The 16,920-nt window shown below is 43.0% G+C and overlaps 1 protein-coding gene across 3 annotated transcripts in view; it reads left to right on the top strand.

Moving 5' to 3' along the window:
• The window catches only part of LOC118103650 (FERM and PDZ domain-containing protein 4), a 55,704-nt gene that overhangs the window by 32,575 nt on the left and 6,209 nt on the right, over positions 1-16,920 (top strand). The window contains exons 1-13 of one of the 3 annotated variants that reach the window (XM_035150796.2): positions 816-1,340; positions 2,820-2,936; positions 6,374-6,525; positions 8,034-8,136; positions 9,003-9,048; positions 10,213-10,317; positions 10,605-10,712; positions 11,693-11,824; positions 13,584-13,703; positions 14,184-14,320; positions 14,854-14,980; positions 16,412-16,501; positions 16,626-16,808. In XM_035150796.2, coding sequence (XP_035006687.1) covers positions 1,267-1,340; positions 2,820-2,936; positions 6,374-6,525; positions 8,034-8,136; positions 9,003-9,048; positions 10,213-10,317; positions 10,605-10,712; positions 11,693-11,824; positions 13,584-13,703; positions 14,184-14,320; positions 14,854-14,980; positions 16,412-16,501; positions 16,626-16,808 — 1,494 coding nt within the window. In that variant the 5' untranslated portion in view covers positions 816-1,266. Of the gene's footprint in view, positions 1-815; positions 1,341-2,819; positions 2,937-6,373; positions 6,526-8,033; positions 8,137-9,002; positions 9,049-10,212; positions 10,318-10,571; positions 10,713-11,692; positions 11,825-13,583; positions 13,704-14,183; positions 14,321-14,853; positions 14,981-16,411; positions 16,502-16,625; positions 16,809-16,920 lie in introns of those variants that run through there. The other 2 variants (XM_035150793.2, XM_035150794.2) reach the window with 2 other exon arrangements.

The following is a 16,920-nucleotide window of genomic DNA, read 5'->3' as shown; positions in this document are numbered from 1 at the left end:
AAGGGTAAAAGATGGAGGTTTTTTTATGGTTTTATTTTAAACACGCAGCTCTACATTGCTACACTACACATTCCTGTAAATTCAGTCAGTCTGTGTGCAATGCATTATGCTTTGGTGCACAGGACCATCACACTGCAAATAAGATCTGTCCTAAAATGACTATTTCCTTTGCAACTGTGTCTTAAAATGTCTTTTTTTTTTTTTTAAATGGATTGCCATAAAATTTGCTACAGACATTCACAGTACCCAGAGGATGTATTAAAAATTGGTTTGGTTATCCTATGACTTTGCATTACATGTTTGCCTTTATCCCAAAAGATGTGTTGTCATAAAATTTGGTCAAGATATTCATGGTCCCAAGAGGATGAGTCCTCACTGGTCAGCTGTTACCCTTAACCACTGACATATCTCAGCATCTTCAGGATGGCACAGTATTTGGTGTAGACACTCCTCCCTGATGTTGGCATTTAGGTCAAAGAAAGTACTTTGTTCTGGTGGAAGATCAGAAGTGAAGAGTGAAATATTAATGCCATCGAGGTGAACCTTAAGAGGCAGTTTCTTCTCCCTGCTGTGAGTCTCCATCCCTGAGATGGAGCGCTGTTTCTATACACGATGTTGCTCTCTAAAATCCTCTTACTCCACACACACACACACACACACACACACACACACACACACACACACACACACACACACACCCTCCCATCCTCCCATATACATGCACAGTTGCGCGCAGTTCCTCTCATTTTCTCTCTGTCTCTCTCCCTCTCTCTTGTACACACACAAATACTCATACTCACACACACACACACACACACAGCGTGGATTTGTTTTCTCTGTGATGAGAGGGATTATGGGATAAAGGAGGCGAGGCCACGGCAGTTTAGTTTAGTTCGGACCAAAGCTGCTCTCTGCAGCAGCACAATGAGAAACACAGATGAATGTCGGGCTACACGCTGGAGATCCACACAGCCGGCAACACCGCAGCTTCTGTATAATTTGAACACAAGAGCCTCTGATTGTGATTCTGAGGTGGCGGCGGATCTGCTTTTCTTTCGGATGACTGGAGATCAGCAGAAACACAGGAGTCCGACGGGCAACTGAATCGAGAGCAGTGGAAGTGGGAAGCCTGGAGTGTTGAGATGGATCTATTGCTTCCAGGGAGGACTTCAGTGTCGGCTGTTTTTTGTTTCCCTTGCAGTCGGTTCTAACTGAAGCATTGACGGACGGTTTTCATTCTCACACACTGTAAGCTATGACTGACTGATGTATTCAACCCATCCACAACACAATATGGGAATGGATCAGCTGGATTCTTTCGGCGATGACGTCCTCATCTAGTATGCATTTTTTAACCTCTTTTATGAATTTGTATTGTGCGTGGTGACAACTTATTTGGGTCCTTAACTCTATCAGTGGCAAAAGGTCAAAGTGCTGATGTTGTAACATGTGCTTCTGCTGTGTAATAGAATATCCGTCTGTTTTTTGGCATTGAAAAGCCGTTTATCATTTCATTATTACTGTAACTATGCATCAGCTTGTTGCCACAGATTTGAGGTCAGAACAATAAAGTCGAGTCTTGGTGGTTTATGGCTGTGGGACAAAAGCCCCTAAAGATAAATCAAACATGAGAATGAAGTGCGTCGGCTCGATGCTTAAAGGCAGCTGCATTCCTCCGGCTTCATGAACATCTGTTGCATTTCTGATTATTTCTGTGGCGATTTATGGAATAAGCACCTTATGATCCGTGCGTAATTAGTCACGAGAGTCAGGCAGCATTAACCTATCAAACGATACGGTAGCTGGAATATGGTGCTTGCACCCAATGTTACATTTAGTTTTACCACTTTTCTGTTGTAATCCACTGCAGTGCTAACATAGTGTATACTTTAATATTTAAGTACTTCTAGATGTCGACGATGCCCCACTTTATGTGTCCGTTGTCCATGGAGGGCTCAGCTTCTTTGGTGCTGGCTCCAGTCATGCTAGCATTAGCTGCAGCTCCTGTGGGTGACATTAAAACATGGAACCCTCCTAAGCCCTTCGGTATATTCTGTGTTTGACCAGGTGGCTCATCAGGTCGGTTGCGCTTCCCCCATCCAGATTTGCATTTCGCATCACAGATATTACAGCAAGCTCTGCTCTCACCATTGCCCTGACCCGCTGTGACTCGAACAAGCTGCAAAGTTGATGTAGTCACGATAGTCTCACTCGCTCCCCTTTTGTATTTACTCAGCACAGATCATCTGTTTAACTCCGAACATTTTTCCATAATTCATGCTCAGGAGCCACATTGGACTCGCTCTCTTCTCCCTCGGCCTCTCTCTCTATCTCCGCTCTCCCCCGAAATCCTCAATCGCATTGTTAGTGCAATCTGCAGTAAGCGAATCAGCTGTCACATCGGTGCTTTCCCTCGCCGCGCTCAAACATACAATTCTGCAGAGCAACTGACCGTACATGCAGCCGTTGATTGCCTATCTACGGAGCCAACGAGCCATCGTTTGACTGTGGTCGATTGCACTAAGCAGTGCTATCTCACACAAGAGGGAGAGTGATCTAACCAGAGCTGTGCAGAGTGTCTCTGGGTATCTTTATTTATTTAAAGTGGGGGGGGGGGGCTTTATAAATTCACATTTGATTCTTCTCTTAAATTATTTATTGCGGTAGACAGATTGAAGTATGTAGCTACATTTATTGTGGTGTTTGAGTAATGCTCTGTAGATCGTCTTCCCCGAACAAAAACCTTCCACAAAATCCTAAGATTCAGGGTTGAACACGAGACAATATTACTGACTTTACCTTTTTTTCTTGTTTTTCAGCCATAAGAACAAAACGTCGGGCTGGCCGCCCCCTGGCTCATGGGGTGGGCTGCAGGGCCCTCCTTACAGCTGGGACAGCATGAACAGCACCAGGGATGGACGGGATTGCCTAACCAAGTATGTATGAACATAATCGCCAAGCAATCTCTTCACGCACAATCATGCAAATACCTCGAGTTTCAACCGTCACATCTGGTTACATCGCGGCCGACCACTGGAGAATTGCAGCGTGGATGTAAATCAGTTTGACCCGTAGTGATTAGCCCTCATTGGGCAGATCTCTAATGATTCCAGATTCTTGTTTAGGTTATCATGACACAGCAAGAACTGCCTTCAGGGATCAAATCAGTCGCCCCAGCACGTTATGAACTGAGAATCATGCCTTGAAATCCAAGTACATACGTGAGAAGTGAATGGACATTGGAAATTTGCACTGATACAATTACGTGCAGAACGTGAAAACAGTGCGTTTAGATGTATACGTGCACAGAATGGACAAATATGGATTATAAACCATTTGAAGAATAATCCAAGGGTCTAATGCAGTTAAAGCGTGGCCAGTTAAATATGCGCCAGAATGGAAGATGAGCTAGACACAACCTCAAGCCCCCACTTGGTTCCACAAGCTCTACGCTTTCCCCACTTCCACATACCTCCTCCCTCCCACATGCACAGAGTGTGGCCAGGTCATTTTGCATTCAACCTGCATGTCTGCGTAGATTTCTCATGACGCAGGAAACAAAAACCTCTCACCAGGTAAACGTGCAAATGCTCCGTTGAACTGTTGCCGAGGCGCCGCAGAGACAACATCATGCACAGTGAATCCTATTCCAAATATAAACACTGGATAACAGGCTTTCAGTGAAGATTTCGGACATCTTTATCGGTAAGAACAGAGATGGTTCCAGCCCCTCCATCCCTGAAGTTGCCATTATTGTTCTTGTATGGTGGTAAATCGAAATTCCACTCCTCAGATTGCAAGACCCAAGTCTGGTCTCTGCTACTGCGTAATATATGTTATCCTCCCTTTCTTCCACTTCTCAGTGGAACACCTTCCTTATATTTCCTCTCGTTATCTTTTCTCTCCATTTGTTTTTTCATTCTTTTCTCTCCAGTCTCTTCTCTGAACCCCTTAATGTCCTGCTCCTCCTGCTCCTGCATTTTCCCTCCGACCTTCCCTCCCTCCCCTCCTGACCTCTCCTCTCCTCCGGCCTTCTCTCTGCATCGATTCCTTCTCCTTGGTGTCCCTGCTTTCCAAACATTTTTTTTGTTTTGCTTATCACAAATGCATTATAACTCAAATGTGATAGTGGGGCTCCTAAAAGCTCTGGAATGCTAATCAGCTATCATATTGCTTTATATGTAATTCAACATTTTCACCTTTTCTTCTCCTTTTATTCCCTTTTTTAAAATTCTTGCCTTTTCTGCCCCTTTCCTTTCCACCTCTTAGTAACCCCACCCATTACATTCTCTCCCTCGTCTCTCCTCACGACGAGGGAGTCAAATATAAGGAAGATGACAGTTGTGGCTATGCGGCTTTGTTCCCAGAGAGAAGCTGTTTGCTTTTGAGTTGGTGATGGAGTGTCCCTGTCAGACAAGTAAAGTAAGAAAAAATGGAGATGGAAGGAGAGTGAGTAAAAAGCCAATGATTTATTTAACTGTATCTCTACCTAGCAGGTTTCTGAGGGCTGCGCGCTGCTCGACCACCGTTCTCGAGCACTGCCATTAACATGGCTATAAATATAAATACTGTATATAGCATGATATTGTAATTTTTTGGAGGATATCAGTGAAGATACTGACAATGAAACAAAATGCCAGACATCAGGACTCTGTTTAAATCAGATTAAATTAATTTACAAAGTACTTTTGTCCTAGATGACTTCCTTCTCAATAATCATCAGGGATTTGTATTACAAATCTTTTTTGAGACAGCAAATAGAGGCTATGTCTTATTTTGCACTTATGGATGTAAATAAGTAGATGTAAACCAGTCTTAAAAGTCTTAAACCACCTCCTTAAAATCAGGGAAGTGTTATAATAATAAAAACGTGATTATTTACTGGTGATTTTTGACCTGAGCATGTGGCATCAGTTTGAATTTAGCGTTGCACGTGCTCTATTGCATTTGACCTTTTGTTGTCAGCTTTCCCCTGACCCTCTGACATCCACGCTCTGCCCTCCATGCGGGATTAAACCCCGCCGACCCTGACAGGGAAGATGAGCCCGCATCACAGATTGGAACATGCTTCATTACAGACAGATTTAGTTTGAGATTTCCGTATGCACAATGCAGACCCGCGCGATAATGAGGGCGAGAGAATGAGAAAGCGCAAGGGGAAGAAAAGGTGGGAGGTGGGGCGGCGATTGAGACTGATCCGGATTGGTTGGAGATGAAGTTGCATTCCCGTATGGTCGGAACATTCTTCATCATCATCAGGCTGGGTTTAAAGCTGCAGGTATATTTGTACTGCAGTAACTCGATGTAGCCACACAGGTCATTTATTAATCTGAGAAAGTTCCTAGTTTAGTGAGCGATGCCAACATCCCACAGTGGCACACAGTTCCACCAATGTTTGCCGACAGATAAAACATCTGTGACCGTGTGGAGGAAAGGATGGATGAGGCAGGAAATTCACATGCTCCACCATATGGACAGCCGAGGCAGTCGGAGATGGAGAGGATGTTGGCCAGGTAACAATAGACACCCTGCGCAGGACTTTATGTGCAGGGAGGAAGCGACGGCTGCCAGGGAAGCTTTTTAAGCCATCAGAGAGGGAGGGGTGGGAGAAATGGAGACAGACAGAGAACGAGTTAACCCCGCTGAAAGTGTATTTCACCTCTTAATTAACGGGCACTCTGCATTCTCAGTATCTCACTGTAATCTAATATGGTGCATTTACACTTTAGTGGTGCTCTCATCCTAAGTGACTTGCAGTAGTGAAACGTAACCTGCATTGACGTTGCATCAAATGTCGGTTGCCGTCATTGTTAGTCTCACATGAAGAGAAAGATGATATGCTGCAGAAAAGATTTAATAAAATAGGTTCCTTCCCGATTGTGAATAGGCCCCAGACTAGGGAGGCGAATCATTTCCAGATTTAAAATTCCAGGCATCTCATAAATGCAGGACCTGGCTCTTAAGCGTAAAATGTGGTGCTAATGGCCAAACCCCAGCCAGGGCTGTGATTTATGAACATCTGATCGCATCATTCATTTCAAGTTTAATGATATCTACCCAGGTTAAAACTATTTTTGACTGTAGGAATGAAGTCATTGATTGGATTTTAATGTGCAATTTATTCACATTCAGCCCGTAGAGCAGGTTTGATCTCTGAAACAGTCATTGTGCTTATTACCAGCAATGTGTCCTCTTCTGTCACTATTTGCTGAGTCATTGTCCGTCACTCTGGCTCAGTCGGCAGCCAACAGTCTGAACTGCTCTCTAAGTGAATCAAAGTCCTCTGTATGATGTCCTCGTTTGCCTTATCTCTGTGGCTGAATGGATATTTTGATTGTTACTTACCGGATTCCTCCTCTGCTGTGTTTTCCAGCCAAGTGTCCCAGAGCAGCTCCCTGGAGGAGGTTCACCTGGATGGGGTCCCCCCCGCCCCTCGCCTGGTAGAGATGAGACGGGACCCGGTCCTGGGCTTCGGATTTGTGGCCGGCAGTGAGAAACCAGTGGTGGTCCGCTCTGTCACGCCAGGTGGGTTTCAAACTGTACTCTCTGTAAATCACATATTAGACAGAATAAATAATGAAGCATCATGGTTACCTGACATTCACACAAGCACCTGGCATATATTTGTATGTATGAATAGTACTGTCGGTTATATTCTATATTTTACATAATGGACCCAAAGATATGTAGTTGTATTTATATTTTCTTGTTGAATTAAAGTCAGTAAAGTAAGAATCTCATATTTCCAATGATCTTAGCATAGTAGCTAGTGATATATATATAATTATACTAATCAATACTGACACCATACACCATCTGGGGTCGGAGTATTCTAGTAACATTCACTGTTCCAAGCTGCCATTTACAAGTGTAGGCGATGCTTATGTTATTTTGCCGTGTCAAGACTCAACCCTTCTCCTTTCGAAGTTTGTAGTTTTATCCACAAATGTAGAAAGACAACGCTCCACCACCTCCCACCTTCTAGAAATGGAGCCAAAAATATCCTGAACGTATTTACAATGTTGCTTGGGTTTGGGTTTTAACTGCACACATCGTATTCAGGTCAAATTTCTGGCTCGGGTAGTGTTGGGACGAAAAATGCCTGACAGGTTCGGGTCAGGCTCCGTTAGCTTTCTCTCGGGCTTGGACTGAAAATTGCAGCCCGAGCTGCACTCTATTAGACATGCATTAGTGTGATAAGAAATGAATGCCTAAAATGAAAACCATCTGTGTGAAAAATGTATTTGACTTGTACTTTGACTTTTTAGTTTGGTCCACTAACATGGAGGAGGCAGGGTTTATGACATATGCTGCAACCAACCACCAGGGAGACGTTTTGACTTTTGGGAGCAGTCCTGTCATTAATCTTTATACAATTAAACAAGAAAAACACACTGTGCTGTCTTATTTTCATCTTAATCGGGTGGATTCATTAATTCCTCCTGATGATATTATTTGTGCTAATCAGTGCAAACACTTGCTCTAATAACTGTTTAGAGGGAGACCATGCAGACTGTTGCCTCTTCCTGCCTATGATTAACAAGTGAGTAGTATTGACCCGCGTAAGAAAGGAAAAAACACAAATTCATGTTTTCCTGGAAGTATTGTTTATTCTTGTTGATTGCAAAATGACTGCGAATCACAGCTCGCCGACGCCAACCAGCCGTCAGCTCCAGTGGCTGCGCAGACACACAGTGATTAGGAGCCTCAATCAATCAGGGCTGAATTCCAAACAGACGGCTGAACTCATGAATTTTCAACTCAGAGGGCTGAGCCAAGGAAGGGAGTGTATGTGACACACATTTCATATGGCAGGAGGCAAACACACAAACAAAGTAGATACGAAGGATCTGTATTGCAACACAAAATGCACACGATCGCACACACGGATTCACATGCTGATTCATCCATGGACCGTCTCCGACAGACAGACACACTGTTGCTTTGATCGAGCAGTGGTTTGATCAACTCCCGCTTGTTTGCTTTTATTTATTTATTTACGTGTGTGTTTGTGTGTGCGCGCGTGCGTGTAGGTGGTCCATCGGAGGGGAAGCTGTTGCCAGGCGATGAGATCATCATGATAAACGACGAGCCCGTCAGCTCGGCTCCCAGAGAACGAGTCATCGACCTCGTCAGGTAGATACAGAAACACGAGGGACGCTGTGTTCTGTCAGAATCAATGACGGCTGTAATAGTTTGGTTTCGGCCACTCGGGTGGATTTTTCTAAAGAAACACAACTGCCTGACCCACAATCCTTCAATGCAGCTTATTGATACTTACATTTTTTAAAAGGGAAAAACGCATTAAAAGGTTCTACCTGGAATTACTTTTTACCAAAGTTGCCTGAGAAAACGGTCATCAGTGAGATTTGTGCTTTTGTGTCATGGTATTAAATGTTCAAAGGCATAAATCTCAGAATTTCACCACATGCATGGCAATATACCTCTAATTTTGAGAGTTACTAATTTGGACTCTTTAAAATGAGTTATATATTAAACATTTCCAAATACAGGATCATGTACAGCATTAAAACATAATGTGGTATTAGGTGATTTATTTCAGCCTTTCTGTGTTGTCATAATTATTATTATCATTCATATAACAGAACTCTGTAAAGCTCCGATGGAGTTCTCGCCCTGATCAGTGACGCTTTCCCCTCGTCTGCTCAATGCTTAGTTAACAGCTCGTAGACTTCTGCTCATCACGCAAACAAAATGCAGGAAGTGTTCATAATTAATAAGCCAAATTGTTTAGCGTTGAGCTAATTCAACGCACACAGCTCATCGTGACTCAAATCATGTTTCGGTTTGCTGGTCTTTATTTTTTTTAATGCAGAAATAATGAGTGGATATGTATGTGTGTGTGGCGGTTGTAACTGTTTCTTCTTGTGAGCTGTGATTGCCAGAGGCGTCTCATTTCCGCATCACCGTACCTAATCAAGTTCTTGTTGTTTGTTGCGATTGTCAACTCATGTTTGTTGCCGTGTGTGTTCTTGTTTCAGGAGCTGCAAAGAATCCATCATGTTGACTGTTGTCCAACCGTATCCTGTGAGTAGATCCCCTCTTGTGAATGGATTTTTAGAACAGACCACATGGATTGCTCCTTATCTATGAGACCGTTATTCACAAAGTGACCATAACGCTGAAATTTGAAATCTGAGAGGAGGATTATTCGGTTCTCTTCCTCTTTTTTTTTTCTTTTTTTCCTCTTCATCTTCTTATAGGTCCCATTTATCCATTAATTTCCCAGATGATACCTAAATATAATTCAGAAAAAGAACGTGATGATAATGAGTAATATCCCCCAGTATGTTGTTATTGCTGTCGTTCATTCGTAATCTCACAACCATTACCCTGAAACATTTTTTTTTTTCCATAAAGGACAATGTCTGTCTGCCCTTGTCTCTCCTGCATTTAAGACAAATCCCATTAAACAGCCCGGTCCAGCGATGAATGGATCCTACTGACATATTTCAAATCACTTTTTATATCTTTCTTCTCTGTGCCATTGAGCTCCAGTGCCGTCCAACAACTATTAAACACACCGGTGGCGGTAGACATGTTTAGAGTGGTCTGTTATGTCCCATGATGCTCATTAGCAGATTGAGCTTGCCAGGCAACAGTCATTTCCAAGGTCAGGAAGTTTGTAGGAGATCATGTGACTTGATCGGATCGAAAGAATCGGCGTGGTACAACCACAAATTGGACCTTGAGGTGAGAGGGTGTGTCAGATGTTGTCAAGGGAATTGTAGTTTGTTGGCAATCCAATCAATCGGACATCTTAGTGTGAATACTGTACATCTACATGGAAACCCTAATTGTTAAATAATTAGAGATGACGTGTCACTTTTTTGGTTCTGATCGTTTGACACCAGACTTTTCCTTTAGAGGGGAAGAAACAATGACTCTGCATTCCTCCATTTAAATGAATTCATCCTGCATCATGCATGCAAATACAATCAAATATGATATATTACATTTTATTGTTCACACCCTGTTTGCTTTTTTCGTCTATGTCAGAAAATTCAAGCTGATGTCTTTATCAATTTTCAAGACTTAATGTGCCGGAACCAGTTTTCTTTCCTCTTGATTTGACCGTGTGTTTATGCTTCTCTTTATCTCTCCCCCTCCATCTGTCTGTCTCTTTCTTCCTCTCTCTCTCTCCCTCTCTCTCTCTCTCTTCGTCTCTCTTTTTGGACGGACGCCTCCTAGTCCCCTAAATCAGCGTTCATCAGTGCAGCCAAAAAAGCCATGCTCAAGTCCAATCCGGTCAAAGTGCGCTTTGCAGAGGAGGTCATTATAAACGGCCAGGTTCCAGTCAGTACCACACACACACTCTCACACACAAACACACACACACACCCACACACACACGCACGCTTATGTATGACCTATATAGATGATGCCAGATGGTGGCAACTTACCACATAAGTCAGACAATTCAGTGCGGCGTATAGATGATTTCAATCGTAAAAATTGTGTTACAACATGACACTTTTATGATTATTGTAATTTGTTTCAGGCATTAAACACTTCACCTGTTTTCTGTTCTCGTGACCATTAACGCTCAGGATGAAAAGACCGATCACTTTCCTCCTCCGCAGAACCCGGTGAAGGACAATTCTCTTCTGTTCATGCCAAATGTCCTGAAGGTCTACCTGGAGAATGGGCAGACAAAGTCTTTTCGCTTTGATAGCAGTACCTCGATCAAGGTTTGTGTGTCTGTCTGTGTGTGTGTGTCTGTGTGTGTGTGTGTGTGCGCGCCACCCCTTAAGGCACGCTCAAGAAAATTAGCAGTCGCTGCAGTATCTATGATTACAAAGAGAGAAATTCATTTGGAATGCAAATTAGCGTCTGTCTTGATACACTCGCACGGACCATGAAATTCAATCACTTCTCGAGTTCCATTTGTTCGAGCACCTCGTTCAAGCAAAGAGCATGCTCTTGTTTTTATTGGGGAAATGCAAACTTAATTTTCTTCATAAAGTTAAAGAGGTAAAAAAGGCTGAAAACTGGCCAGGGGGCTGAGGCGGCACAGAATCACAATTTCTGCCACAGAGGGCTCCTCTGAAGTGGAGGAATCATCCCCTCAAGAATCCCCTGAAGTGGGCTGTAGTGTGGTGGAGGACCATGAGCTGGATCAGTTCAAGATGCTGGCTCCAAACCCCGTTGCATCCAAAGCCAGAGCTCTCATAGCCGAGGCGATGCAAGTGCAAGAAGGAACGGAGGCTGTCTCTTGAGTGGTAACGTTACGTTAATTAGAAGGCTAATGTCACCATGAATATATTTGTTGTTCTTATATATATCTAAAGTTTCCAACGAATCAAAAGTGATACACAGCCATCCCCTCCCTGGTGATGTAAACAGATACGTCACCTGCCTCCAGATCAGCCAAATTCAATTGCAAAAGCCGAGTTTCAACCTCAAGAAGGCAGTTACTATGCAGAAAGTTTTTTGAATTCAAACATGTTGCTACTAAATATCTGTAAACTTTGGTTTTCTGCTGAAAAAAAGTATAACGTAAGTGATCAAATGACTGGCAGGTCTGTTAGTCGCTGGAGAATTTGACTAAAAGTCATTTTATTTTACCTTGTTTTGGTTGACTAGCATTATTTCCTCTTGGTAATTCTTTTTTTAAAGTCAACACTACAACTGTTTTTAATGAATGTATTTTTCTCTCTCTCTCTATCAGGATGTGATCCTGACCCTGCAGGAGAAGCTGTCAATCAAATGCATTGAGCACTTCTCTCTCATGCTGGAGCAGAGGGCGGAGGGATCTGGCAGCAAACTGCTGCTCCTGCACGAACAGGAGATGCTTACTCAGGTACGGGATGTTTTCCTTCTCCTTTCACTTTCTTTGTCTCCTTCTCTGTCTGCCACACACACTCAGATACACACATCAACTTGCACACACACACACACATCAGTATTCAAGCAGCACTTGGACCTCGGTGTCAATTTATCAGCCCTGGAACAGCAGGGGCGACAGCTCACATTACACCTACCCTCCCTCACACACACACACACACACATTCATCCACAGTGCCCGCTACATTCTAATGAGGTTGCACTATCACAAGAGGACAATTTTAATATTCATACCACTCAGTTCAAGCTCTGCATGTGCCACACACACACACACACACACACACACACACACACACACACACACGCACGCACACACACACAATGGCAGATTAATGTTTCAGAGTCATTCTTCTCCGACATGTTTGATAAAACATACGCTACACCGTAAAACACCTGAGTGTCAGACTCGGTGACAGGTTGGTATAATATGATGCCGTAACAATGACAACATTGAACCATATAAATCCAGTGTGAATCCCACCCCCACTGTCAGAGAGAGGTTGAAACAAATCATCTAGGCCTATATTGCGATGAGGGGTCACTCAGAAGTTTATTGGATTGAAGGGGACAGTAGGTAATAAGGTTGGACACCAGTGAATTAAACTACTGCTCCCTTTTGTCTCACTTTCACTTTATTATGTTGCTATATGACGATGGATTGGTAATAAATCTCTTATATATGATGTTCTACTGTGCTTTTAGTACTTTTACTTTGGTATCTCTGTTTACTATAATAAATTTGTTACTATAGAATGGCAGTCAGCTCCAAGGCCAAACAATCTTAGCTCTTATATTAGAAAAATAAAACAGGAAGTCATAGATCTTTGCACTTACATCAGGATCCTCATAATAATAATAATAATAATAACTTTGATTAATATAGCGCCTTAGGTACCCAAGGCTGCTTTTAAGAGTTAGAAAATAATTGGACAGATAAAAATAGTAGAAATTCCAGCGAGTGATAAAGTAACTAAAGGTCAAAAGCCTTTTGTTGTTAAGGAATCTTTTAAAGGTTCTCAGGTAGTCGGTGAGTCGACCGTATCTGAGGGCCGCAGGGTAAGAGATGGAGTGCAGGGGGTGAGGAGGTCAGACAGGTGCTGGGGAGCCGGGGCATGGAGGGATTTGTAGGTTAGGAGGAAGTTAATATTTAAGGAACTGACAAAAATGCCACAGAAAGTAATACATAAAACTTCCTTTGCCCGGAGCTGCACCAAAATTCAATGGGTTCTTCCCTGACAACACCATGCACCACCCAGCCCCTTACTTTGGTGCATATTGGTGCAGTACGGGTTCTACAGATGCCTAAATATCCCGACTTTCAGTCCTTGCACATCAGCCAACAAGTTCCCATAATTCCACTCCATATATCCAGCCCTATCTGCCTAGTAAATACCTCCACCCTCCATGTATCTCCAATTACTGGTAATACTATTACCGATACATGACACCTACTAATACACCTAATACTGCTACTTCTTGCACTGAGCCAATGTTAATCTCATGGCTCTTACACCTAATCCTGCTAATGCTTCTATTACCACCAGTACCACTATGGCCACTGCTACCATACCTACTGCTTTTAGTACTACGAATATTCTTTATGTTGCTGCATGCACCTTATTCGAAGAGCAAACACAATGCACTTGAATTTCTTTTTATTGGCTTATATAAAGTAGTAAAGTGGTTTTCGCTCTCTCCCGCCTCTGCGACCCCAGGTGACCCAGAGGTACGGCTCTGACAAGATGAAGTGTTTCTTCAGGATCAGCTTCGTGCCGCGGGACCCTGTGGAGCTGCTCCGGAGAGACGCCGTGGCGTTTGAATACCTCTATGTGCAGGTGATTCTTAAAGCTACTTGGGATTATTACCGTGATTTATTATAACAATAAAAATCACGTTTTAGGTGGATAACTCATCTTTGAGAGGGGTGCAGTTTGGATCTGACTTTTGATTACATATAAACTGAATGAACCCTTTCGAGACAAACCCTCATTTGCAAATAAAGTCCTGAAATAAACCCACTCCTGCCCTGGTAAAAAATAATAAATGACTACCCCATAAGATTCTTTGATAATTAGTCAAGTGAAACAGCCTGAGAGAAGGAAGGCTAATCATCTCTTCTTGACTCGTGCTTCAAAGTCCTTCATCAGGGAGTGGACCCTGTTTCTCTTTGAAGGAATCTCAAACCGCCAACATTAAGAACTTGCTTGGACTTGGTGGGGATTCATTGTTGCTCTAAAGAGAGACGATATCCAGTTCACAAGCCCAAAGACATGATGTGTTGGGCTCCCGTGTGACTTTTTTCTGCTCCTCTGCAGTGTTGTAACGACGTGGTCTTGGAGCGGTTCGGCCCCGAGCTGAAGTACGACGCCGCGCTGCGATTGGCTGCACTGCAGATGTACATCCTCACCATGACGACCAGACAGAGCCAGAAGGTCTCACTCAAATACATCCAGTAAGTGTGTGTGAATTTAGTGGGGGTATGTGTAGCCACTAACATGATGTGTGATTTTAAACAGCCTGGAGCTGCACCTTCAGTAATAAATGACGGCAGAAGATTATCAGAGAAATATTCATTGTTGTTTTTAGTTTTCTGGTTAAACATTTAAAGATCATATATACATCATATAAGTAGAGTTTAAATATCGAAAAGAAATAGTGGAACTAAAATAAAATGTGTCACAAACACAAATTAATATTCTGTTCACAATAATATCACCCTGGCTTGCCAATTACCTGAAAGAGGATTTTTTTCTATTTTATTTTTAGTGGTATCTTCCAGCTAATACACCCCCGTAAATAGGCTCCTATTCTGTGCGTGCTCTCTCCAAAGAGCAATTCTCCTGCTGAACGTTAGACTCAGAGTTCTGTGCCAGTACCGACAGCTTTAAGAGAGTAAACACATCATTTTTAGCCTTTCACTGCGAGTGCTTGTCCTAGGTGCAGTGGAAGAGTCACTTTAAACGTAAATCGATCTCCTCGTAACAGAAAGGAATGGGGTCTGCCGGTGTTCCTGCCTCCTGCCGTGCTGTCCACCATGAAGGAGAAAAACATCAGGAAGGCTCTGACACACATCCTCAAAACCAACCAGAACCTCGTGCCTCCAGGGAAAAAAGTAAGCATTGCTCTTTTGTCTTTCTTTGCCCTTGTTGACAAACTTCTGACACACACGCATTTGTTTTCTGATGCAATACCTTAAAATAGCATCGCTGCCTCGCTACACCTTGTCCGGGTTCCCACCCATGTCAACCTACGACCCGTGTGTCGGACCTTGAATGATAATGCAAATAGCAAGCAAGGTTCATTAGCACACTGTGTGCTCGATAAGATATTCACATTCACTCACACGTGTCCCAGTCAGGTGCCACGGACCCAGCTTCACTTGAACTATCTGATTTTTTAAAAGCAAATCGTATTAGAATAGGCCAAACTCCTCCGTGAATGATTCAAATGAAAATGTATAAATTGAAAATGATGGTGATATGTGACGTTCGGTCCCCGTCCTGCTTCCACCATAACAAACATTACAAGATTAAATTCTCAAAGTGATTTATTAGATGTGATGTCTTTGAGAAATTAAACAGCCACTGAAACAGATTATTTGGACAACATCACTCATCAGTAGGCAAATTAGAACTGCTCTATGTCAAAGCCCATCATCCTTTGTGCAGCTTCATGCAGCGGATGATGGGATGTAGCTGAGGGTAAACATGCCTGAACTCCATTGGTTTATATGCTAATATACGTGTGTAATAAAACGCCAGTCAAACCTGAAAGATATTGATCTCTTCCCTCAAAGCCCGAGCAGTATGAACGTGCAGGTTAATCATTTGTATTCACAGTGGTGGCTGATATCTCGTCTAATCATTAGGGAGGAATACGGCCGAGCAGCACCGATGAACTCAACGTCGCCGCCGCTCCAAATCTGCTTTCTCATTACGCTGTTGAAGTTATCGCTTCGGCCCTCATCAAATCAGGCCGCTCGCTCGGTTTTGTGGAAGGGCCGAGAATTTCATAGTGGCAAAATTATGTTTTAATGGGGGATGTCTGGTTTCACCAGGCGAGGTCAGACACTGCCATTACCCTTTTGTTTTTGAGACAGGTAGTGAGGTAAAATATTCGTGGATTATACTGTCGTCCAGGTGTATTCTCAAATTTAGGGGACATTAGGGGACAATAAAGCAAATATAATGTGCAATATAAGTCTCATGACTATTCTAAAATGGTTATAAAGTCACTGCTTTTGCATTGAGCGTGTGGATATATACCTTATACATGAAGCTTTAGATGCACTTTTGGTTCTTTCATGTTTGATTTTTAAAAATCGTTGAGGCAAGCAAAGCCATAAAGAGTTCTGCGGTGGAGAAGCTCTTCAGAATTTGATCAGATTTAATTTATATGATGGGACGTAATGGAAAATCAGTGGTCCAGATCAAAATGGCTTGAGAAATGCGTCACATCCTGACATTAGAAGACAAATGCTTCTGTTGGGTTTGAAGTGATTCCATTTCAGATGCTTACTAATGCAATTCTCTCCTCTCTGCAGCTGACTGCTTTGCAGGCCAAGGTGCATTACCTGAGGTACCTCAGTGAACTCAGACTCTACGGAGGGAGGGAGTTCAAATCAATACTTTTGGTAAGGCCATTAGTTTTAGAAATGATGAAGGTCTGAGGAGAACCTTGTGTTTGGTCAAACTCGCTGCTAAAACCTTTCCAGACTGATTATAGGTGTCTAATGCGCACACATTTACTTTCTGTAGCAAGGGGAGAAACAGACAGAAGTGACGCTGTTAGTGGGCCCACGATACGGCATCAGTCATGTTATCAACACCCGCACCAACCTCGTGGCCCTGCTGGCCGACTTCAGCCACGTCAACCGCATCGAGATCCTCACCGAGGACGATGTCAACGTCCGCCTGGAGCTGCACGTTCTGGACGTCAGGGTGAGTTTCTTTCTGTACCAGCAAACATCATTTAGTCTGACACCATTTTTAGCATTTGTTGATTTTCCTCTCTTGTCTTCTTGCTTCTGTCCTCTTTTTCTTTTCTTTTTTT

The sequence above is a fragment of the Hippoglossus stenolepis genome, chromosome 24, assembly GCF_022539355.2.
Source record: "Hippoglossus stenolepis isolate QCI-W04-F060 chromosome 24, HSTE1.2, whole genome shotgun sequence".
Taxonomy (NCBI): domain Eukaryota; kingdom Metazoa; phylum Chordata; class Actinopteri; order Pleuronectiformes; family Pleuronectidae; genus Hippoglossus; species Hippoglossus stenolepis.
The sequence above is the reverse complement of the archived record's forward strand: the minus strand, read 5'-3'. Positions and strand labels throughout refer to the sequence as shown.